Genomic DNA, 25,684 nt, shown 5'->3' on the forward strand with positions numbered 1-25,684 from the left:
CTTCCAAAGCTCCTAAACAGACAGAACATCTCTAGGGAACTTCTGGGAGGGGTGGATACAACACTGTATGTTTTCTCTGAGGACAAAGGGTGTTGACTATCCAAAAGTACATTGCCTGCTTCTTGTGTATTGTGCATTCTAAAAACACAGAAGTGCTCTTCTGCCTTTGTGAAGAAGGTAAAAGCAAGAAAGTGGATGAAATGGACAAACAGCAGCCTACTTCATATTTGGATATGATATTGTCTTCAGTGAAGTGTGTCTAATGTTCTTGAGGCTTGTGAATAATGAAAAGGGTATCCCCCCATTGAGATCCAAGTAAATACACTGTAATTGGTTTAGAGTGCCTTTAATACTAGTGTTCTCATATTTTAAAACTCCTTTTCTCCAAGTTTCAATAACATGTTCTTGAAAGATGTACTCCCTAAGTAATTCTTTGTCCTCAGAAAGACACTCCAATCACTTTCCTAAGCTGAGGCTCTGGCCTCCTTCCAAAACTGATTCAGACGTTATGCCTCGCACCCCGTGTCTGCGTCGTCTAACCTTGGCACATCCCTGAGTCCCATGAATAGGGTTGGCAGTTGGGAGGAATGGCTATAAAAAGAGGGAGAGCTGCTTGTATCTAGCTCTATTGAGCAAATTGTACTTTCATGAAAATCCTAGAGAGTCAGAAAGAAATTGCCATGATCCCTACGAGATCTTAGTAACTCATTGGAACAATCTCAATACTGAATGCACAGTAAGGAACTTAAATTATAAGGCACTTTGTGCTTCTCAAAACTATGATCTAGTTTTATTAATATAAGAATCCTGGAAAGATGGAGGATAAAAATGTTACTCTCAGCAGAGAGCCGAAGGTGCTGGTACACAGAGGGAGTTATGTCCCCACGGGGCTAATCAATGGCTGCGCTCAGAATGAAACTCGGTTCTCAGTACTGAGTTGAGTTTTCCCGCCATTGTGCCACACTGCCTGCTCAGAGCACTTAGCCATGGCCCATCACTTTCCAACCTGCCTATGACTATACCCAGATTGTTCCTTGTCCTGCTCACACCAGGCCTGAAGAAAAGATGGGTGACTTTGACGAATGGACTTTCCAGTAGATCGCAAGGAAGTATTAGCTGAGATGGCAGCACAGGAAAAGGCAGCCTTGTCCCCTGCATCCTAACACTCAAGAGCCAGTACTCATTATTTTCATTAATGTGCAATTTCTCTCCTGACTCTTTGGAGGGAGGGTTGCTTTGCCTACTGCGAGAAAAGGCAACTGAGCTAAATTGGGCCCTCGGGCATGCACCCAGCTTCCTCAGAAGCCTGCTCTGTTTAGAGAGAGTCCTTCCATGCACATCTCCCAGGACAGCTTTCGACAGCCATGAGTATACTTGATTTCCTTTAAAACAAGTAACCTAGAAAATGAAATAACGCATATTAGATTAAGGTCTGTCCCATTTGGCTAATTCAGAAGTTAATGGAAGGTCTCTTTCGGTCATTGGTATTGGCAGAGACACATTTAGTAAACTCTCATGGGACTTTCACACAGGTACAGTAGCAGCTCTTACCCATAAATTAAGGATGGTGTTTAAAAGCAGTTTTTCCCCTCTCGGAGGGTGTCATGCAGGTCTCTCTGGAAAAAGGCCCTGCATACCAAACTCCTAAGGCAGAACAGAGAGTCGGGTGTGGAGTGGTTGCTGAGAAGAAAAGAAAAGGAGGAAGAGAGAAAGAGGGAGAGGGAGGAAGAGGAAATGAGGGAGGGAGGAAGGGAAGGAGGGATGGGGAGGAGAGAGGGAGAGAGGGGAGAACATTAATGGATACAATGAAGGCACCTGCCCATTCTGTGTGAGTTTTACAGCGTCTGTCAGTTAAATTCTACACTTCGCGCCGTCTGCAATGTCTTATTGCACACACTCACTTATATTAGGAACATCAGAGATAATGATGGTTTATAATTATTCTGTGAAGTAAATGATAACTTGGAAGATCAGGTAAGCAAGAAAAAAATTAAATGCAATCAATATCTTGTCTTAAACGGCAGTCTATTTTTAAGCAAAAGAAATTTTTTTTTTCAGAATTAAATTTCTTCCTGGAAGCACACTGTGTAATCATTTCTGTGATCTTCTCTCCTGTCAGAGTCTGAGAAGCTATTCACTGCCTATCACTCTTTCAGCAGTGAGCCCCCTTCAGATAAAGAGGAAATTCAGTGGCCTTCTCACTTCTTCCTAAACACACCCTAAGCTTACACAGCCTGGCAGGAAGGCTACTCAAAGGAGGAATGGCTGGGTTACTTGACTGTATAACCCTGCGTCTACATTTACACATAAGTTCTGTAGGTTCTCTTTTATTGTATCAATACTTTCTCCATGTTGGCTGTCAGAGTAATGCTAACCTCATAGGAAAAATTGGGCAGTTTTCCTTTAATGTTTTTTAAACTAACAAGTAGTTTTAAGTAAGGGCTCTTGAAGACCCCAGAGTTGGCTTTGTTTTAGAGGTAACACTTTTACTACCTTAATCACTTAAAAAAAAAACAGTACTTATTAAGTTACTTTATTTTTTTGTTGGTTGTTTTATTACTTATTTAGAATTATTTTCAACTTTGTTAATTTATATATTTGCAAAGATATTTTTTGTTTTGCTGAGGTTCTCAAATTTATAGGAACATAAGCAAAACATTCTCTATTTCTTTTAGTCTCAAAACTTTCCTTTCAGTCCTAAGCTTTCAGAGTCTTTATTTTATTATAAATTATAAGCTTTTATAATTTAATGAAATAATGAAATAAATGGATAAGCAATCTTTATACGTACTATAAGCATATAATATAAATATATAGTTAATTCTACCTATAAATATATTAAGATAAAATTTTGAATAAAAATATTTTGCTGCTACCTACAAATTTATTCACCACTCTTGCTGTTTTTAGGTTTTACTTTTTTTATCTTTGTTTTTTTACTTCCTTCTTCACAGTTCTATTTACCGAGTTTGTGGATTCAATTTCAGCTCATTTGTAGAGTTTCTTTCTTAAATTCCCCCAAGGAAATGAAATATTTAAGGCTATTTCTTCACCTTTGAATCTAGCATTGGATGATGATCTTTGTGGCGCTTTGAATAGACTCGGCTCAGGGAGTGGCACAATTTGGAGATGTGGCCTTGTTAGAGTAGGTCTGGCTTTGTTGGAAGAAAGGTGTCACGGGGCATGAGCTTTAAGCCATTCATCCTAGCTGCCTGGAAGCCAGTCTTCTCCAGTTTGTCTTTGGAACAAGATGCTAAACTCTCAGCTCTGTCTACACCATGCCTGCCTGGATGCTGCCATGTTCCCACCTTGATGATAATGGATTGAATCTCTGAACCTGTAAGTCAGCCACAATGAAATGTTGTCCTTATAAGAGTTGCCTTGGTCATGGTGCCTGGTCAATCTTCATAGGTTTTCAATATACTGTTCTCATGTTTGTTGTTGCTATTTATGCTTTATATTATGAACACTGTGGCCTTCTTGCCCTTTGCAGTATACATGCTTTCCATGTCTACTTCATATGTATATGTAGTTCTCTGGAAGCTTCCAGTTCTGCCTAACAACAGTGGCAAATGTATGATTTGTAGAGCATGGAGACTAAGAAATTAAAGACCCTCATTTTTTAAGGAAAAATTCCCAAGGAAAACCCCCAAATTCACTTATATTTTGTTCGAATTACCTTTACCTATCAACCTAACACAGCCCAGATTGAGGAAAGACTATAGAGAGGAATTGTTTAGATTAGATTGGTTTTCTTGATTGTTAATTTTACAGAAGGGCGCAGTGCACTGTGGGAAGCACCATTGCAATGGAATTAGACCTGAGCTGTGTGAGAAAGCTAGGCAAGCACAAATAGGCACATAAGTGAGGGAGGCAACAAGAAATGGTCTTCCCTAGTTCCTGATTCCAGGTTCCTGCTGATTTCCCTGCCCTTCAATGGTGGATTAAGAGCCTTTCCTCCCTTAAGTTATTCTTGGTCATAGCATTTGTCTCAGCAAAATCAATCAATCATCAACCAACCAACCAACCAACCAAACTATCATTTCAGTAAAAAAGAGAGGGAGAAGGAGATCATTTTAAGTACAGGAACTAAGAAAATTCTCAATCGAGTAGGAAATGATATTTAATGGTTTCTCTTTCCTCTGGCCAGCTTTTGGATATACATTGTAAAATTTTCTTTGAATTAAAATAGCCTCCCCTCCCCCCCAAAAAATGTGAGTCCTTACGTGGTTTCTCTAACTTCCTTGTTGGTCTTTGCTCCCCTGTGCTTTTTGTCACTCCTTTTTTTTTTCTGTGTCTCACCCCTCTTTCCCTCCTACAATAAAAAGAGCCAGACACACCTCAGTGAACAGAGGCTGACATATTTTGCTGCCTATGGATGTGATTTATGTAAAGGAACTAGTTGCTTCCACACCCCTCTCACTATCAGCCTGATACAATTCTAGTCAACAACAGTTTCTGTCTTTAGATTAATGGATATGTGTGCCTATGGAGTATTCTATCACCAGCCCTGCATTGTTTTAGCTATGGAATAGGAATGAACAAGAAGAACAGAGAAGGTCTGAATGAACGAAACTGAGAAACAGCAAGGGAAATGTACTAAGGCAGTCTGTCCACTGAGCCAAAGGGGAGGAAGCTGAGAGACATCAGGGCAAGTAAGTATTCCTAGATACCACCTTCCAGAAGATGTCGCTTCTCCTAGCCATGCTTGCTCTAAGATTCTAAAACTCGCACTTGTACTTTTTTTTTATTCCGCACAGACTCATTTCCTGATAGCAACTACAATTCCCTGAAGGACAATTACCCAGGAATCTAGTGGCATTGCATACTGAATCGGATGGCTGAAGATTTCACCTGGAAACTTTATTAGAACCTGAAAATTCCTGTCACAGCTTTTCCCATAATGCTCTGATTTTTTTTTAAATTTATGTAAATATTCTACTAATCAGTTTAACCTGTATCATCTTTACAGACTTAGGGACTGTACCGTCTTTCCAAATTTCTCCCATGACAGCCTTCTTGTACTTCCAAAGCATCCATAGTACATGTTTTTCTCCTTTTCTCACTAAACAAAAGGGGAACATATAATCACAATTTCTAAAACCTAAAATAGCTAAAATGCAAAACAAAATAAGTCTTAAATTACATAATACTTGGAGGGCCTGGTGTGTGTTTACCTTCCCAACCTTCCCCAGCCATTTTTATTGTGATATAAAACAAATTCGTTTTGTGGGATTTCTGACATCTCCTGGCTCTGTATTGTTCTTCTGTGTATGTGCATAGTTAACAGGTTAGGAATCGAATTCCCAGGGAAGCATCCTATCTGAAAGTCACAATCAGTGTATGCCACTATGTTTAATTTTTTTTTAAAATTCCCTTCATCCTCTTTGTCGATACCTATTTTTAAAAGTCATTATTGCCTTCCAGCTGTCCAAATTTTCCTCTCATTTTTCTCTTAAAAACTGACTTAAAGCAGGAGGTCAATATCATGGCCATCATTAATTTCATGCCCTCCTCTTCTCATTTATTCCCTGGTCTTTTTTCTCTTGAGGATCACTTTTTTTCCTTGATACATTTATAAAAGACTTCCTTACTCCATTTAACCTCTTTACTAGCAATACCTCATTTCCCACATTTGTGCTTATCTCCCCCCCCGCCCCCAACGTTAACTTGTTACATCTATTTTATATAGATCCTGCCTTCTTCAGTACCAGGACAACTCTCCTGTTAGATATGGATCTTGAATAGCGATTGGGGATAAGAGACTATATAATTTTATAAGGCTCTTGGAGGAGGAGGGGCACTGTACCCTTGTGTTTGTCTTCATTATCTTGCTTCCACACTGGAAATGGAAGCTTTTGCGCTTTAATTTTCTTCTTGGACTTCTCTCCTTCAACAATTACAAGCTTTAATATACATTCCCATTGCACTGTTTGCATACTGCTGGGTGATTTGCATGCTGGCAAATTCCTGAGACATGTTTCAAAGATTTCCCCACATTTCTTAATGGTGTCCTATTCTGTCCTTTGAAACTCCCCTGTCTTCTCTCTGGACATTCTCTCTCACTGGAGTGTAAGACTCGGTAGCACAGGCAGGTGTTGCCAAGTCGATGCTGCTCTGTGAACTGGTGTCCTCTATAACATAATTCATCATGTCCTCTGAGCTTTCAGGACTGGTGACAGTGTTGACTCCCATAATATCTGAATGAGTTCCTTTATAAATAATTTTCTGGGTGATTGATCTATCCTCTAGTTCTTTTCCTCACACCTCTCTTCCCTTCAAAAGGTAACAGATGGGATTTCATCATCACAACCAGATGTTGCAGAGAAAGTACCAGGAGTCCCAAAATGCTCTCTCTAGTCCACCCCTCCTATTAACTACCCTTGGTGTTTCTAGAAAACACTTAACTTCCTTGAGCCTCCATTCCAGTGTCTGTAATGTGGGAAGGAAAATGCATTTCTGAGGTTCAAGGAGATCAGTGAAGACATTCAAAAATGCTCCTTTATACAAGTTCTTTAGTTCCTGGATGGTTGGTGTCCTACTTGTCAACTTTCCAAAACCAAACTATTTGTAAAGTATTTTCTGGTCACCTCCCTCTCTTATTAGAGTGTTTTTAATACTAATAAACCACCAGATGTACAGTCTGTTACTGTGTGAGAAATAGCCCATGGTGAATCGTCAGACCTTAAACCAAAGGATAGTTTTAGCCACTTGCACCCTCTAAACTGTGTCTCATTAGCAGCTACAGTCACTACTTTTGTATAGAAGAGGAGGCAAGACCCAAGGGAGAACTGAGTGAGGCTCTTTGATATTTGACTGAGTTTTACTTGTTGAAGTAAGGTGTCAGGGTTGTGGGTGGATCTGGAAAGTATTTTGGAAGGAAGGGGGAGACCAATGTAAATCTTTAAAATCCAATCATAAGCAAAGTCTCCTTAGTTCAACCTATAAATATAAACACTAAATCAAATCAGATGCTTATACATTTTTTAATCTCATCATAAAACATTTTGTTTTGACAGCCTGGTAATGTAAGTAGAAACACCGACAGTCAAAAGAACCAGTCTCTTTGCCTGCTTACTACCTGTAAGTCTAGTCTTTCCTGGGTATATAAATAGAAAAAAAGTGTATGTTTATGTAAGGGGAAACACTGATTTACTAGAACTGATTGCTTCATAGTCTAATTACTTTTCAACTGGCTGTTCCAAATTAAGATGTCATTGATGGCTTTTGGTGATATATTTCATTTTAAGCAAATTTATTCTATAGTAGAGTACATCATAATGGGAAGCAGACTTCCGACTCTTCCCTTCTCTTTGTAGCCTGATATCTTGACAAGTAAATTAAATTTAGCAGTTAAAATGCTTCCATTAGTAATTTTATTAAGTTAATTAAAGAATCTCTCTTTCTGAATTTTAACTACCTTCCTTTCAGAACAATGTTGATTTCTTTCTTTCTTTCTTTTAATCTCATGTACTTAAAGACTATGATATGTCACAGGACCAATCAACAGTTCCTGCAGTATTGCATTCCTGTGGCCAAGATGCCACCAACCACATCAAGGAATGAGTACAACTCTGAAGAGCTCAAAGGAGGTCAGTACTTCCAGTGGCAGGCCTTGGGCTTCCACATATGTAAAAGCAGAATTAAGATAAGGGGCAGTGGGATCAAAGAATACGCATGCTTTCAGCTCCCTGTTTGCTCACAGCAGGTTATAATTATTAACCAATCCCCCCACCACCTGCAGGTGAACCCCAAATGGCTCAAGTTGAAAGACAGAAAGAGAAAAGCTCCAACTTCTCTCCTTATTTAGGGTCCATGTTGTCCTCAGCAAGACTGAAGTGGTGACTTACATGCTAAGTGCATTCTAAGTCCTCCCCAGAGTGGCTTTTTTTCAAATAACCCGAGAATTTTTAAGACACATTAACTGATAACTAGTTTCTTCATGGACCAGTGCCTGCTTTCTGTGGGAGAGTTTCTTAAATCTAGGAGTTTCAGAAATAATATTTTAGAAACAGAAAAAAGCATGGAGGAAATTTTTTTACATTTTTATTTTACAGATTAAACCAAACAGAGTGTCAGAACTAACAATGTCACAACCACCAGAAAACAGCAGCAACTGCAATGGTGGTTTTTTTCCATTATGAAGTTTTCCGTTCTTTATCTAATAAAAACCCTACAAGGAGATCCTTCTAAAGTCTTAATGTTGTAGACATGCAGTCAATGCCTAAATGCTAAGTAATCCATGCGGAACACATTACTTCATTGTTCTGTGCTTGGAACTAGGGTCAATTACTATTTCTTTACAGAGGCTGTGGTCCTAAAGTGGGTGGTGTTTCCTCCCCTGTGTTAACTCTCAGGGCATCTACTGCAGAGATCTGAACTTTACAATCTAGGCCATGTGAAGAGGAGAGGAAAAACAAAAAACAAACCAACCAACCAAACAAGGAAGGAAAAAGGAAAGTGTCCACCTAAGAAGATACCATGAAGCTTGTTTTTAAAGTAGCTCATCGTCAGGGTACTCAGGGGATGTTGCTTTGTGGGTGAAATCTTCGCATTAGGCACATCCATGCATTCAGACCTGGAGAGACATCTCATTTATAACTAGGAAAGCCTGTCTGTCACTCATTCATTGAGGAAATAAAGGAAAGCCAAGAATACTGTTCATGCCAATTACCATTAACACCTCCTATCTCCCCCTCTTTTCTAACCCCTCTGAACAGCTTACTGTGTGAGATCATACTCACAGCTTACTCTCCAACATCTCTCTCAAAACCACCACCATAGCTCCTGAAATCCTCATGCATTTCCCCTCTCACTAAGGTCTCTTCACAGCCACACTCAGGGAGCAACTCCCTTTCACTCTGCTGCCTCTGCCCTTTCTCTCAGAGCAACAGAAAAACTTTTGCTGTTATATTCTAAGATCACTGTTTTCCTTCCGAGAGTAGGTCATCATAGCTTTTGTTCTTTCTACCCAGTCTTCAGTCTTTAGATTTTCTTTTCTGAAAGCCCAAGGAATGAATATGACAACACATAGACCCTCCCTGGCAGGATAAGGCAGACATAGGCAGAAAATGATTTAATAGATCAAAAGAGTACATATATATATGTATATATATATACATATATATATATATATCTGTGTGTCTACATCTCCATCTCTGTCTTTCTGTCTCTGTCTCTATGTCTTTCTCTCTGATTCTCTCTCTCAGTGTGCCTTTCTGTTTGTCTCTCTGTCTCTATCTCTCTTTGTCTCTATTTCTTTGTCTCTGTCTTCCTCCCCTGCCCTCTCTCTCTATGTGTGTGTGTGCGTGCATGTGTTCATGAGTGCATGTGTGCGTGTGTGCATGTGTGCATGTGTGTGTGTGTGTGTGTGTGTGTACATTGTCTTTGTGGTATGTGTTTCTCTTACTGTGCAAATCAGCCCTTCCCATAATAAAGCTCCGAAATAGAATCCACCATGATAATTCTGTAGGTCATAGCTAACTAGCCACACAACACATAAAAACATATAGACCATTTTGGGTTTTCCCCCTGATTTAAAAAACAAAACAAAACAACAACAGCAACAAAACCTTCCATCTTGTAGCAGCTACCTGCGGTAGAATCTTCCTTAGCTTGGAAAACTCCCTCCCATGTGTGTCCCATAGGAAAGGATGATCTCTGTCAGGCTTGTTTACCTCTTACATCCTCGGTCTTGCTGTTTATATTTCAGATACTCTTGGTTGAGAAGTTTGTTGTTTTTGGATGTGAAGTTTGGTTCCAGTAGTGAAATCTGTTTCATATTTATAATTGGTTTTCTGCTCCTGGAAGAAGCCCAAAGTGGTAGGTCCTTTTGAGTGAAAAGGGGGGGAGAAAAACAGAATGTAGTTATCCAACCTGAGGTTATAGAAGATGAAAGAAAATTACCCAACTCAAGGGAGGCCTGCATTCAAGTAAACATGTCCTTTCCCCCTTCTGCAAACACCCCTGTCTGGCTTTCCTCCTGGTCAGAGCGCAATTAAATGTATAGACGCACAAAAGAGCCATCTGGGTTGAAGACTATGTGACAAAAAACCCCGGTACTGGTTGCATGGAAGGAAGAATGTGTGATTTTAAAATGAAATACCAAAGACAGCCAAAGACAGAGGTACAGAGTTGTATGGAGAAGTAGTCTCAGGCCACAGTTTTGGAAAATTCCATAAGCCTCTTCTTTACCTTGGAGGCTTTTGAAGGGACCCGAATATCTGGCTGAAAGTGAGTGAAACTACTTGAAATGAAAAGGGAAGAGACTGCAAATCACTCTTCTGCACAGGCTCTGGATAAGCTATGACACATCAGATGGACAGATTCAGTTATTAGTGAATGTGATTTGCAAGCTAACATTTCTAAACCTCACACTGTCGTTGGCCTACATCACACAATTGAGCACGTTTGTGAAGGCATAAGCATGAAGTGAAATGTGCTGGGAAGGTTGCAGAAGTCTCTCTCAATAGCACAGCAATAGTCCTGTATGCACAATGAAGTCATATTACCCTGTGGGCCATGGAATACCATGCAGCCTAACATCTTCCTTATGCCTAGTGACTGAGGTGGAGGCCAGTCCAGCAGAGGGACTTTGTAACACAGCACCCTAGTTACTGGCTTCATTAGAAAAGACCAAGTAAGGTGGGTAGTCCAATGTGTGGTTAAGACCATGAAGGACTGGAGTCAATAACATATGACCATTACATTTGTCTTTTCTTTTTTTTTTATCAATCTTTCCTTAAAGCATAGATACTAGGAAGATTAACTATCCCAAATATTTTCCTATAAAGCAAAAGCAGTGTATCTAATCCACAGCCTCTTACACAAAACACAACTAACTACATTGAAAAAAGAGGCTCACAATGTATTCACATACATTGCTAAATAGTGAAAGGCCTTCTCTAAGCAGGGAAAACCTCAAGTACTTGCTGATGTGACATGGTCTATCAATATTTACTGCATCTTGGCTAAGGCTGGAACATTCAACACTACAGACACCAAAGGCAGACCTGTCTTGTGTCTAACATGCATGCCTAAATAAAGTTGTTTCTTTTTTCTCAATTAAATGAGATATTAGCATTGACCTTCTTAAACACTGGTAGAAAGAAAAAGCAAATGCTACTGTACAAAGGCTATTCTTCATGATTGCTAAACTTGTCTGGTGCAGTATTACCTCCCTCCGTTGTCTACAGGGACCATTCTATGGGGATCGCATCATCTTCTCCTGAGTTTGCCTTCTGGGATACATTGCACATATTTCAGATATGCATCTGTTTAGTTCTACATGCAGTTCCAGCAATTTCTATTTGAGCCAGTATAAGACAATATAAACTGAGAATATCTATTAGATCAAGTGCAGACATCTATATATCATAGCTGTTTCCATTTCTGGAACTCCAGTAGTGAGTTTCACGTTCCATGGATCGCATTATTCTGTCTGCACACACCTACTGTACTACAGGATGTCACTGGGCAGAGACCATCTTATTCAACTTTAAACGGCTAAAACATCATACTATTTGGTATATTTCTCATGAGTACTGAAATGACTAAATGAATGAATGAAGCAGGTCATTTATATTTAAATGCAGACGATGATTATTTGTGCTATAGAGTTCTCTATTGAGAACTGTCAGGAAGAGTTCTCAGAGAGCATTGGAGAAAACTTGGCTGGCTATCTTGGAGAACACATTGACTATTTGTTGGCTGAAGACAGTTCACTGAGGAAGCAGATTTTGACCCTTCAAGAACTTGAATGTGATGATGAGTTTACGACAGTTCTAAAAGCCAGCATACGGTCGGTGGCCAGATTGTGGTTCTGGATTCAGAGGCTTCCATTTGGAAGGCAGACAAGCATTTGAATTATGGGTCTAATGAAAGTGTCAATAGCAATCCTGTTACTGGAGGAGCTGTAAAACCCTGCTTAATGAACTAGGCAGGGACACAGAAACACAATGGTCTAAAATGTACTGTAGGAGAAAATGATAATTAGCCCAGATCTCATGTACAAGATAAAATGCAGAGGGATGATATTAGCACTGGGCGATATTACGGCCCTTCAGGGGACGATTTCGTTAACAGGGTTTGGCTCAGACTTTTCCATCCTCCTTGTGTGAGTTGGGATTCACTATACACTTACAGGCTGGGAGTTAGGGAAGGATGTCAGATGGTTAAATTCCTGTCATAGACGCTGACAAATGTTAGTGACAAAGGGTTCCAGTCCCCCTTTCTTTCAGAATGGTATCATAAGCCTGCTTTACCATCTCCGAGAACCCTGTGGAACACTTGCTATTATCACACTCAACTACTCCAGCAAGAGACTGGCAGAATGAAGAGTCTTACTGGATTTTCTTCAGATAGCAGAAGTGTGTGTGTGTGTGTGTGTGTGTGTGTGTGTGTGTGTGTGTGTGTGTGTTTGTGTGTTTGTGTGTGTGTGTGTGTGTGTGTTTCCTCCTTAAGTTAGGGTGAATGACAGACATTTTTAAAAAGGAGAGCTGTAGTCATCATAAAACTAAAGGAAGGAACTGAGTCTAGATGGAGGTCTTGGACAGTGCTGGAAGGAAGGATTCCTGAGCCTTTATTCACTCAACCCTTGTGGGTCTGTGTGGACAGGAATGTGGACAGAGAGCAGACACATGAGACGAAAGCTGAAACATGAAAGGAATGCTCTTTGTTTTGGGGAGGACAGTGCTTTAAAAGATTTTGTAATGTGGACCCAGGAGAAAACATACAGAAAACTGGTTCCCATTTTTAATATGTATTGGGAACTCAGAAGCATATCTATATACATATATACTACTGATGGTGTAAAGAAGCGAGAGCATGCTTTGCCAACATAACCCACAGGCAAATCCTGAGCATGCTAAACCTCCCGCCAGACAAAAGCCTATTTGTAAATTACTCCACTTAATTTCCCAGGTCATGATTGCCTCTCTCTGCAAAGTGGTTTATGACATCCTCAATTAGGAGTTTGCTATGAAAATGAATGAATGAAATATTTCAAAACTGCTATGATATTTTAAAGATGAGTCACTTTTGAAAACTGGTTTTGTTTTCCCTGTTCTGGATAATGTGTTTCAGGATGTAGCTTCCAGTCTCACCCATCACCCCATTGTGAAGTCAAATTGAATGACTCTCTGTTCTTAGAATGATTACTCATTCAAATGCATTCAATAAATAAAGCCCAGACACAATGAAGCACTGCTCCTGCAGCGTCCTGGAGAGCTAGACCCTGGTCTCTTCCTGGATGAAACTGAGCTGAAACTCAAGTGAGCATCCACCCACCCTGACTGCGTGATCCACAAGGACTTCTGTTTGCTAAGCGCCTCCATGTACATCAGCTCATTGACTCTCAAAAGGAACCCAAATTGATTTGTTATCCCATTTAAAATAGCATCCAGAACTCATGGTGGCCACGATTAGCCCCAACTCACATAGTAATACAGAATCCATTTTCTCTAAAACCCCTAACTCTTATCCCTCCAGAGCAGAAAAATAACCTTTAAATAAATACACAATAACATAATTAACAGACCCATGACCTCGACTTTGCAGGAATACTGAATTCATTCAGATGTGTCACTGGTGATACTGGAAATAATGATGAATTCCTTCCTTTTTAATTTCTGCAATTTTATGAATTCTACCCTGGCCAAAAAAAATCATTCTGGTATGATCTCGTTCAGAGTTATGGAAATGTGTGCAGCCTAAAAGAATATGTGCCAAATTCATAGTAAAAGTGCCCGTGTAAATCCCACTACCATTTATTCATCTGGCCTCAAATATTTTTTTCTGAAAATAGTCAGGTTATAAATAATTAAAAAATTAAAGTATAAACTCTTGGCCTTGATTCAGATATGTATCAGAGAGGGTTATGTATGTAGTAAGAGAGAAAGCTGGTAAAGTAAGACTGAAGTGAGTGGCATGGGCTGGGGGGAGGCTGCATGCAGAAAGGAGACAGGGAGAACAAGGGACACAGAAGAAGATTGTTTTGTGAATTGTTACACTCATATGTATAAATATAAAGTTTGAAAACAACACAAAATGTTCTCCAAGTCCTAAGTTTCTGATTTAACAAAAACTGTGAGACAAGAGATGAATTTATCTGATGTGAGGACTGGACAGTTTAGCATCTAAGAATGGGGCAGAGGAATAAACCAAAGAACAGGATAGCATATGCCTGGGCAGGTCACGGGAAGGAGGGACAGCTTTGTTTTCAACGTGGTCTGCAAACATTCTTCTAAACCAACAAGGACCAATGCTCTCTGGTCTTCACTCCCACTCCCTTCTTTTGTAGGTGAATGTTTGGTATTGGGCTTCTCCGATTGGTTCTGGGACAGTCTGTGCAAAGCAAATAATACAGAAGACAGAGCTCTACAACACAGACTCATGCCATAAGTAGTTCCTAAGAAGGTTAGTGGCCTTTTCTGGTAAAATGTCTAATCATCCTCTCTGTTGCATTAAGGTGTATCTTTTCCCTGTGTATTTTTGAGTGGCTTCCAGGTTTGAGGAACTAGTTTTCTTTGTTGTAGTCTGCTTCATGAGTTGTGAGATTGAGGAAGCTGTGATTATAAAGGTTGATATTTGAGACACTGCTTCTCCCACAAGCACCTAAAAAGAAATCCAATGAAGTCATTTGAAGGACCAGTGTCTTCATGTTTCTCTATTATGAAGAGAGGCAGAAATCCCAGTTCCTGGATTTAATTTCCAGAAAAGAAGGTGACTGAACTGAACTTAATTATATGGTATTTCTAGGTCTCCTGAAATATATTTCCAGCAATATTTCCCTACACTTTGAAACTTGCTTTAAAAAGGCAAAGCTTTACAACAACTTTGCATTAAAAGTCGTGTTAAGGTCTTTAAGCCACCATTCTAACCGTTTGAATCAGTAGCTTTCAAAAGAGGTTTTGTTTATGTAGTCAAGACCTTTGTTGATTATTGAAACCTGGCATGATGCCTCTATACATTTTTAATAATTAGAAAAATACATTTAAATGAGAAGCAGATGCTGTTTCCAGATTTCTATTTTCACTTTACAGAATAAATAGAAGCGCTTATCTCTGGGTTTACGGTGAATATGGTGCATGCTACATTAATCATTATTTAAAGCATTAGGGTGTTCCTTTCACAGAGGTAAAGAGAATAAGGGACTTCTCTGGTACCCACTCTTCCAAAACACTTGCTGCTTCAAGAAAATGAAACAAGTTATTCATTCTCCTTTACTCTTCTGTATGCTCCCATGGCTGGTACAAAGACAGTAGATCCAAACACACCCAGAATACATGCTGCCGAGTGAGAAGACGGCATACCCGGCTGCTGATGGCAAGCTTCTATTTGGCAACAGACATCAAGCATAGTGCAAATGCCCAGTGTTCCTCCTATTAGGCGCAAAACCAGTTAATACAGCTCTATACCCCGGCAGGGGAAGTAGACATCAAGCTATTGTAGGGTGCCTTTGTGAATGGAGAGCTGTTTTCTGGAGCTTCTTTTCCAGTCTCCTTGTCAACACTCAAGCAGGTGGAGGTTTACAGGTTTCTTTCTTAGCCGGGAAGCTACACAGTAGGATCTTCAGGCAACCCAAGGTGGTTGAAGTGGATAAATGGACCAATTACGTAACCCACAACAAAGGTGTCATCAACTTCAAAACAGCTTATACATATGTGGAATCATCTTGTTGCTACAATGACAGTAGCCAAAGCTACCAAGCCCAAGAAGAATCAATAAATCATGAGTCTGCCACAGAATTTAATGGAGTTTAACTCTTTTCTCCTACTTAGTAACTGCCCTTTCCAGTGCTGGACCAATCATTCTTTAAAGATGCCTCTCTGCTCAAAAAGGCATACCCATGTAGAACAGTTTTGGGCACATAAAGTCATCAATCAATCAATACTTTTGGACTGGCAACATGAATATAATTTACATACTTATTAACTGCCCTGAAATAAATGCCATAATTTATTAATATGAATAAAATGAAACTAATAGGTGCATCTTAAGAAGCACCTACATGAGTATGCATAGCAATAAACTTTACTTGTACCAGGTTAATTTAAAACCCCAAATAATAGTGAAAGGATGTATTAGTCTCTATCCCATAGATAATGAATCAGAGGTTCTGTTAAAAGTGATTTGCCTAAAGTTAGATGAGAAAGTGGCAAAAGTCAGTCTACCTCCTTCTGCACTGACAGTTGTTTTAGCCACAGCATGATGTTGCTTTTGAAAAACAAAGGTCCTTGAAAGCTTATTATCATATAACTTTCAACAGAAAAATTAAATATAGAAAGAAAGAGTAATAATTCTCATCAACGATCTGTTGGAATATTTGAGTTAGGTCTTCCTCAAACATGCAGTGAATAACTTTTAGCTGAACCAGGGAGCTACCTAAATAATGTGGTCTTTCAACATAAAAAGGTCCAAAGTGCTCAGTCATCCCCACTGTGTGCCTGGGAAATAAACCAGTGAGGAATTCATCTGAAACTTTTGACCTGAACAAAATTTAAATGTGAAACGATTTTTATCCCGAATGTGTGAAGATAGGACCTTAACAAGTTTATGTACTGCTAGAAACTGGAAGACACATGCTGCCCCCATGGTTACTGCTATTCCTGTTGTAACTGTGACTGTCATCACTATGACAAGCAGAATAAATTGAGAGCTTGCCATACAGCAAGATCGTGGGAAGAGTTTTAAAGGCATCTTCTCATTTAACGTGCTCCAAGAATAAGCATTAAGGCTACTGTTACAGGAAACATGAGAAGGTAAGTAACATATTCACGGCCAAGAAGAAACAAAGCCAGGCCTGCCTAGGTTAAACCTGAGTTTATATTGTGTTGATTTGTATATTGTATGTAATCACTTTATCTGTAACGTTGTGTGATTTCACTTTATAAAGTTCTTGACATACCCCACACCTGAGTTTTAGAGTCAACAGGAGCTGGCAAGCAGTAAATAGTCGGTGTGAAGGGATTTCATTTTGTTGATGAGAGATGAGCATGTTCTGCAATTCAAAAGCATGAACTGCAGGATGAATGCATCCCCTTTCCTTTTGACTAATGACTTTCTTTCTCGGGACATTATAAGGAGATTACAAACATGGATTAGATTGTTTGTTAGCGGTGGCTTTTTCTTAGGCAGTAGGTAGTACACACTCCACCACTGGACGTGTCCATGGCGAAATTCCAGTTAAATTTGCTAGAGTCCTCTTCTCCACAGACAAAGAGCAAGACAGGATATTTTCTTGGCAATTTTATGAACTTGCACATATTGTATCTTGAGGAAACCTGAAAACCTTAGACATTTTCATTCGTGGAATCGAGGTGATGAATAAAGCTGATCGACCTTCTGGGAACATTCTGTAATTATATTCTCTTTACCGAATGCATAGTGTGGTCCAAGGTTCGGACTGACACTCACTTTGGCTGAGTAGGTTTTCTTCTCAGAGTATTATGAATGAGAAAGTTGTACAAAAGACAAAAATTCACTCAGCTATAGAGAGGCCATGTGGTTTTAAAGAAGTAGCTGGCCCAATTCTCCCTGTAGATGGGCACGAATTTGGAAAAGTCATTCAAATTCTTCAGGTCTCTGTTTCGTATCATAAGATGGAGGGCTGGATCTAGCTTGTCCCAAAATCACTGTGGAATTCATACTCAGTGACTCTTTCAGCTGACAAGACTCAGAGCGGTCACATATGCACCTGCACACTGCAAGCGGGTGCATGAGAAACACAGAAAGCATTATAACAAATTCCTGGGAAATAATTTGACAATGTGACTAAATTATAAATAGCTCTAGTCTTCTAACACATACGAGAAGGTAACAAGATTTTTCAGCTCAGTGCAGTGGTGATGGTTATCTTAGCTTTCGGGAGGATTTTTTTCCCATTGTCCTGAAACCAAAGCATCAAGAAAATAAGAGGGAGAAATTCTATGTATTTACTTCTGAAGCTTGATAACATCTATATTTGGCATTCCAGAAAAAAAAACAACATATCCAGCAGCAACTAAGATATGCATGTCTCAGAACTGAGAAACTTTTAAAATCCCCTTTTAAGCAATGTGGCCACAGAAGACTCTTAATAATTGATTATAATTGATTTTAACCTTGTCCTAATCTGGGCAAGATGGCAAAGCCAATCATCTTTGTCCAGATGGGGAATGAGAAAGAGCCCCAAGCCCACATCTTTAAAAGCTTCAGACATGAGCAGAAGATAAAATATTTAGTCTGGCAAAGCCTTGACCTCCCAATTCCAGCCAGTTTTGAACTTGAATTGATTTCCGACGAGGCATCTGGGAGATGATTACAACAAAACGCAGTAAAGCTGAGCAGCCTTTGTTTTAACATCCCAGCAGCTTAACCTGTTAATAACAGCAATTGTTTTAAATACAATACCAATTCCTGTAACCTACACTCGGAGCAGATAGCAGCATAGTATCCAGGGCAATGCAGCAAGGAGAAACAACATGGCTGGCCAGAAGAGGAACTGGCAAAGCTTTCAGACGAAGCCCATTTCCAGGGGATCCAATTCCTACTCTATAGTCAAAAGCCACAAACAAAAGAATGATAGTATTGGGGAGGTTGCAGGATAAAAGATCAGGCCAGGAGTCCTGGGATCATGTCTGCATTTTGATAGAGCTACATTGAGCAATGAACTTTATATCCCTATGCTTAATATGCATTGTTTGCAACAATGGCATTCATTAGAAGCATAATTTGAGCCACATATGTGGACACATAGATAAATTACAATTTTCTTTTGATCATATTGAAAAAAAAAACCTTAAGGGTAAAATGACTTTTAATTTCTCATTTCACTCAATAAATCCCAAACGGTATCGTTTTTACAGACAATCAATACAAAAATAATAATATATCATTTTATACTTATTTTTCATTCTCAGACTCCCTAAACAGGTGTCTATGTTATCCTTCTGGCATGATTCAGTTCACATTAATTACACTGAGAGCACAGAAGGAGTTACATGTGGCAGGTGGTTACCATGCTGGACTGCACACATTTGAAAAGAGATGAGGCTGGGAGAGTCATTGCTTCTGTCTTCCCTACCATAGCATGTCATAATGAATCCAAATAGTCCTGAACTTTTCACTTTCAACCAGCTACACACTGAAAATATCAGTGCAGCTTGTTGCTCGGTGAGATCATGGTGGTGTCGGCATTGTATCTGTGCTCATACGTTTGATCTTAGCATCTAGTAAGACCCGTGTTGATGTATAGTATTGCCTATAAATCTTGTCTTGATCAGTTGTTTTGTGCCAGTGGCCCATTAGTAGGAGAGGTGCATTGCTGCATACAATTTCATGAGATCGCCCAGCATTCTATGGTAAATAAAATGCTTATGTCATGTTTTTTCAGCACTGTTTATGTTCATGAGGCACATAAAGTAATTTAATAATCTAAACCTCCCTTTGAGGTGGGTATTATTAACTGCATTTAACATATGTGAGTCTGAATCTTAAAGAAACTAATTCACACAATGTCATACTTTTAGAAAATACTTTGTGAACAGGAACCAAGTCTTTACAGAACCCAAGGCCATACTTTCAACCAACAGGAAATGCTGCGTTTACAAACAAGTGAAAGCGTTTGACTTCCCATCTTCCGACTAAAAGGGTTTCCCAAATTGAGGATGAGATAAGGACTAATGACTTCGCCTGGTAAAATTGGTAGTTCTGTACCAAAGGATAAAACCCTAGGACACAAATCTCTTCCATTTCTTCCAGCTGTGGCTGTCTCCCACTCACACAGAAGAGGAAAGAAAGGACCACAGAGGGTGGGGATAATGGAGGATGTGTCTCTAAGCACCGTTGTTGCCTTTCAGTCAAGCTCAATGATCAATGAAAATTTTCCTCTGGTAAACATGAGTTGCATAGTCATGATTCCAATTCATGGTGGAATATTCAATTTACGCATTTGGATGACTAAAGGCATTATTTCTAGTTACACGTAGAGGACACCACCATTTCACCTTGCTTCTGCTTCTGCTTCAAGAATATCTCAGTTATAGACTTTCACCATCACCAGATTGTCAACAGAAGGAAAAGCGATTTTCATCTTTTGTTTTTGTTTTTGTTTTTATTTCTTTTCAACGAATTGACAAAACACACTCATTTCTTGAAGTTCTTATTTTATTGGAAAGATAGCTAGGCTTGGAGGAATAGCACTAGATACATGTACTGTTTATAATAATAAATGCTTTCTTTTCTCATGTCTGGCACTAGGCAATTTCTGTCAAAACCAATAATCTAATGGAATTGTTAGCCAGACTCAAAATTAACCTTCCTGTATGGAGTATGAAAAGGGCCAGCTACTGATCTGTAGTGAGCTCACTGCAGCTGCATGACATGCTCCTGCCTAGTGAACCAATCTAGAGACTGTCTACTCATTTGATCATCATGTGTCTTAACTTTAGGGGTAACTAACATGGCTGTCAACACTCTTCTTGAACTTGGATAATCATACACTGATACTCAACGAGCACAAGATGACAACAGTTTAGATGAACCACACCCTTTACTCTTTCTGTGGGCCAATCCCTGTCTTGAGTGCTTTACATGGAGTATTTAGTTCTTGTGAACTTGGCTTATTCATATCAATTTTAAGGTTAAGAAATCTGCGGAATACAACACCTGTGTGTTGAATATTACCAGTGTGTTTGATTGCCATGTTTTCCTTCGTTATTTCTTCTATTGCACATCCCAACATCCATGTGCACACACTTCTGATCTTCTCTTTTCATCTAAACCATACAGTTCTGTGTCTGTTGACTGTAGAGAAGCTTTTGTGCATCTTTATCAGTTGTATGAGAAACTAAATAAAAATTTACAACAATTTTTTGCATATTTTAACTTTTATGTTTTAATTTCTAAGGTCATAGTGCCTAGTTTTACTTACGAATGTGTCACAGGTAAACGATTGCAATGGAACTTAACTAGAAAATTCAACCAGGGTCACCATGGATTTTCAGTCAGGTAGAGTCACTTGATAGTTCAAGCAGTGTTTTCTGATCAAAGACAACCCCCCTTTTACCTGTCAAGCAGTTGGTATCAACTCAGCCACTTGTCACAAGCAGGCAAGCTCATGCTCCAGATCTTTAATTGTATTTTAATTACAATATTTCCATCTCTTCCCTCCTTTAAATCCTCTTATGCAAATGCACAACTTCTTTCCCATCAGTTGTTACTGCATTCATTGTTATATACATATATTTGTACATACAAAATGTGTTTATGTTTACACACACACACACATATTCCTGAATATAACCTCATTGAGTACATACAATGTTATTTGTATGTATGCTTTTTGGACTGACTTTTGGTACTGAATATGCTTGTCCCTGGGAAGGCTCACCCTCCTGCTCCCAGCTATGCTTAATTGTCTGTAGTTCTTTGTGAGGTGTGGTAGGATTTTCTCTGTCTGGTTTGGCATCTTCATTAGTGTCTTCCTGATTCAGTACATGGTTGAAGCCCATGCTTCTTAGCACAAGATCTTGGCTTTGTGCCAAGTCCTGACTTGCAGAGACTTCAAACACCCTTGTTTGTGTCATACTTAGTGTTGACACTCAGCCAAAACAGGTCCCACGGCCAAGTCCAGGATCAAAGATGGAGGAAGCTATGCATGGCTGACCTTCAGCCATCTAACACATCATAGATTTATTTAAACACAATGAAGCAAAAAGAAGTAACTTAAACCAGGCAGAAGACTGAAGAAAAGGTGAAAATTAAACTTTTACAGAATAGCAAAAATGTAGCAAAATCTAAACTTGGCATTTGGTTTCAGATGTAAATAAATATTAAATGCTATATTATCACACCACAATATTTCTTTCCATGGCATCTATTGGAAGAACAGTCACCAGCTTTGCATTTTAATGGAAAGCAGTATTTTATTTGAGGTCACAGCACTGTTAAATATTTTCTACAAAAGGCTGTTGGGTGGTGACACAGCTAATGCTGAATTTTTGCCTTGGGAACTTTTACTTTACTGAAACACTAAGATTGCAGTCAGATGTGTTCATCCTCTGTTGAAGTAGTGAACAATGGTACATCTGAGGGGAAATTCAAAGTGCGTCATTTATCTTATCTTCTTTTCAATTAGGCTGAATAAAGCATAAAGTTGGTTCCAAACTACATCAAAGAAACAGGGTGAGTAAATTTATTACACCACTAGAGTGCTAATCTTGGCAGATGGTAGAAAAAATATTTTTAGCATGAAATATGCTAAAGCAATAAATCTGAACAAGGTAGATCTTATCAACTAATTTTTCCCTTGTGTGAGGTAAAACTCTCACAAGACAAGTCAGCATTCCTCAGAAGCCTCAGTGGATATGGTTAGCTCTGACCCTTGATGGAAAACAGCAACAATGATTAAACAAACAAACAAACAAACAAATCATAACAACAACAAAGCCGAGCTAGATCAGTGGCTGAGTGGTTAAACATACTTGCTGCTCTTGCAGAAGATTTGAGTTTGGTTCCCAGCATTCGTGTTGGGGAGGCCACAAATGCATGCAACTTCAACTCCAGAGAAATGCCATTCTTGTGGCTTCTGTGTGCACCTGAATTCATGAGCACACCTCTCTCTCTCTCTATCTCTCTCTCTCTCTCTCTCTCTCTCTCTCTCTCTCTCTCTCTCTCTCTCTCAGGAAACAGGCAAACAAACCATGAGCCCAGGCTACTGCAGTAAATGAGAAAAGAAGAGAGAAAAGAGCAGGAAGGGAGGGAGGAATACAGCTGTGCTGTTTTGATGCTTTTAAATTTTATGTTTGAAATGAGACCTACCCTAGAATCATGTCAGTCTTTCATTTGAGAATTCTCCAATGTAGAAGCAGACGTACATATCTCTTTTAGACTAGAGCAGTGTAGAGCAGAGGCAAGCATGCACAGTCAAATGTCAGAGATCTCTATTAGCCAAGTCAAGCACATAAGGAGAGTACAGGGGAAAAAATCTCTTAAAACTGGGTTATTAGGGTAGATGAGATGGCTCATTCAAAAAGTGTTTGCCATGCAAAGATCTTATTGTCTGCTTTTGTTGTTGCTTTTTGAGACATGATCTCATTATATAGCCTTGGCACAGCTGAAACTTCCTAGGTAGACCAGGCTGGCCTAGTATTCACAGATATCTACCTGATTTTTTTCCTACCTAGTGCTGTGATTAAAGACATGAGACATGTCATACACCACTTGGCTCAAATATAAGGAAGCCTCCAGCACCTACATAAAAACCTGTGTGTCGGCACATGTCCATAGCTCCACTTCTGTGGAAGTGGGGATAGGCAAATCCTGTGATCTTACTGATCACAGTGAGCTTCAGGTTTGTTAAGAGACTCTGTTTCAAAAATCCAGGTGGGGAACAATTGAGGAAGACATTGGACACCAACCTGTGGCCATATGCCACAAACATGGTCAGGTATCCTTACATATAAATGTATACATGCACAAACACACACAAACACACACATGCACATACACATACCCTTTGTCCACATGCCCCAAACATGTCCAGGTATATATGCACATATATATATACACATACATGTACACACACACACACACATACACACATATCCTATAGCCATATGCCACAAACATGTCCAGGTATATATGCATATACCTCAGGAATACATGCACCATAAACTATGACTCAGGACACTCGAATAAGAGCTCTTGGCTTCACGAGTGCACCTACTTTTTATTTAAAGGTGCTAAGTCCAAGCAGAGAGAGCCAGTTGGTTATTCAGAATAGATAGTTCATGATGCTCAGAAATTCTGACTTCAAAGAAAGATGAGTCAAGAGTTGAGATTGAGAGATAACAGTGTGAAAAAAACTGCTATGTTTCAGAAATTTCTCTTAGAAGTAGTTGGATTGGATAATTTTTAGTCTGCCCACAAACTATATACTTTTTGTGCCATTCTGAATTTTTACTAATGTTTGGATCTCAGAGATGTGACATTAGAATAGATCAGAATGGGGGTGAGCCTGTGGTCAAGAAAGAAGAAATTTATGCCCAAGTCTGCCACTTTCCACATGTCCAACCTTCCACATGACTGAGCTCATTACACAATTTTTCTTGGATTTCAATTAATTATCTACAAAATAAAGACTTGGACTCCAGTGTCACTGCAGAAAAAAATAAGTGTGAAGAAGGAGTGAATCAGAACCATTAGAACAAGTTGCATTTGAGTTGGGCAACAACAAACAGGACCCAGTGACTCAGGAGTCTAGGCATTCCTCTTAATTAATCCTGGCACTATATCAAATCATTTGAATTATGCCTTGTTCATTGACTTGAATTAGAAAAAAAAAACAAAGATCCCAAATGTTGAAGAAATTTAGTCTGAACAAATTAGAAGAAATTATTTTGAGTAGATCATACTTCCTGTGGTCTGATAGTAGAGGTAGAAGTTGGAAATTAATTAAAAGTTGTAAAATTGTTGAGGAGTGAAATTTCTGCATTTGACTGAGTGCAGATATGCATAGGTTGAGGTGGAAGTGAAGGATGAGAAGAGTCAGTGGGGTGCCATAGAGGCCTCTCTTGTAATTCTTCTCTATCGTTATCTCTTCCAAATGTTGTCACTCAAGCACAAGGGCTGGTTAAGCAGAGACAGACACAAGGCTTCCAAGCGATTTGGGGAGACGAGCGCCGCTGTCCATGGTGCTGCCCCCTGACAGTTGTAGTCAGGCAGATTATAATGAGCAGGAGTTGCTATAGAAGAAAGACTATTCTCCAGTTCACCCAAAACAGAATACGAATGTGTGACTTACTTATGGAGAACGTTTGATCATAAAGCATTCTTAAAGAAGTGGGGGAAGGAGCCACCACAGGGAAGAAAAAAAAAGGGTTGATAGATTTTTTGAATAATCACAGATATGATGTTAAAATGTGGATCTTCTTAAGGAGAATATAATGATTTATATTCAAAGCTTCAAGAGTATAGAAACACCTTAATAAAATAAGCAAATACTCCGAGGTTGAGCTAGGGAACAGCGATCTGGTAAAACATCCTATTGACTGTGTTTTTACCAAGAAATTTCCATGCTCTTTTACTGTTGGTGACTTTTTAAGAATCCTAGACCTCCTAAAACAGATCTAGCAGAATATTGAATACACAATCCACGACACAAATTCCATGGCTGTATAGGCCTTGTTTGCTTAGGTGTCAGGTTACAAAAGGTGCTGATCTAGTCACCCACTGGTATATTTTAAAGCAGGGATATCAAGGAAAAGGGAATTTTCTATTGTGCTGTATAAGGTGCTTATTGGTGAAATAAGGAATGAACCCTTAGCCTTTTAGTGGGATTATGTCTTGTTCATGAATGGGGCTTATGAAAGAGAATGCTTGACGAGGAGGAGCCCCAATTTCTGTTCTCCCACTTTCTGATATTAAGGTAATATTTAAACAGGACGTCATAGAGTTAAGAAGATATAGTAAGGAACAGACTCCTAGTGGTGCAGAAACATGCTGTGGGAGAAAGGAAGGAAAAGAGAGAGGGAGGGAGGGAAAATGAGGGGAGAAGGAGGGAGCAAAGGAAGGAGGGAGGAAGGAAGGGGAGGAGAGGTGGAGAGAGGAGGGGGTCACGTCTTTGTATTTTTCTCTCACCCTTCAGTATGTGAGGTTGCAGGCTGTGGTTTAGGAAGGCTAGAGTAGTCAGTTGATGAGACCT

General features: G+C 39.4%; 1 protein-coding gene across 4 annotated transcripts in view; it reads right to left on the reverse strand.

Moving 5' to 3' along the window:
• The window catches only part of LOC100909672 (uncharacterized), a 550,676-nt gene that overhangs the window by 138,774 nt on the left and 386,218 nt on the right, over positions 1 to 25,684 (reverse strand). For all 4 annotated transcript variants that reach the window (XR_015637208.1, XR_015637209.1, XR_015637207.1 and 1 more), the window contains one exon: positions 9,678 to 9,829. Coding sequence is in view for 1 of the 4 variants with exons in the window: in XM_087584607.1 (XP_087440733.1) it covers positions 9,678 to 9,829 (152 nt within the window). In the remaining 3 variants the exon portion in view is untranslated. The remainder of the gene's footprint in view (positions 1 to 9,677; positions 9,830 to 25,684) is intronic.

This window comes from Rattus norvegicus, chromosome 14 (genome assembly GCF_021556685.1).
Source record: "Rattus norvegicus strain SHRSP/BbbUtx chromosome 14, alternate assembly SHRSP_T2T, whole genome shotgun sequence".
Taxonomy (NCBI): domain Eukaryota; kingdom Metazoa; phylum Chordata; class Mammalia; order Rodentia; family Muridae; genus Rattus; species Rattus norvegicus.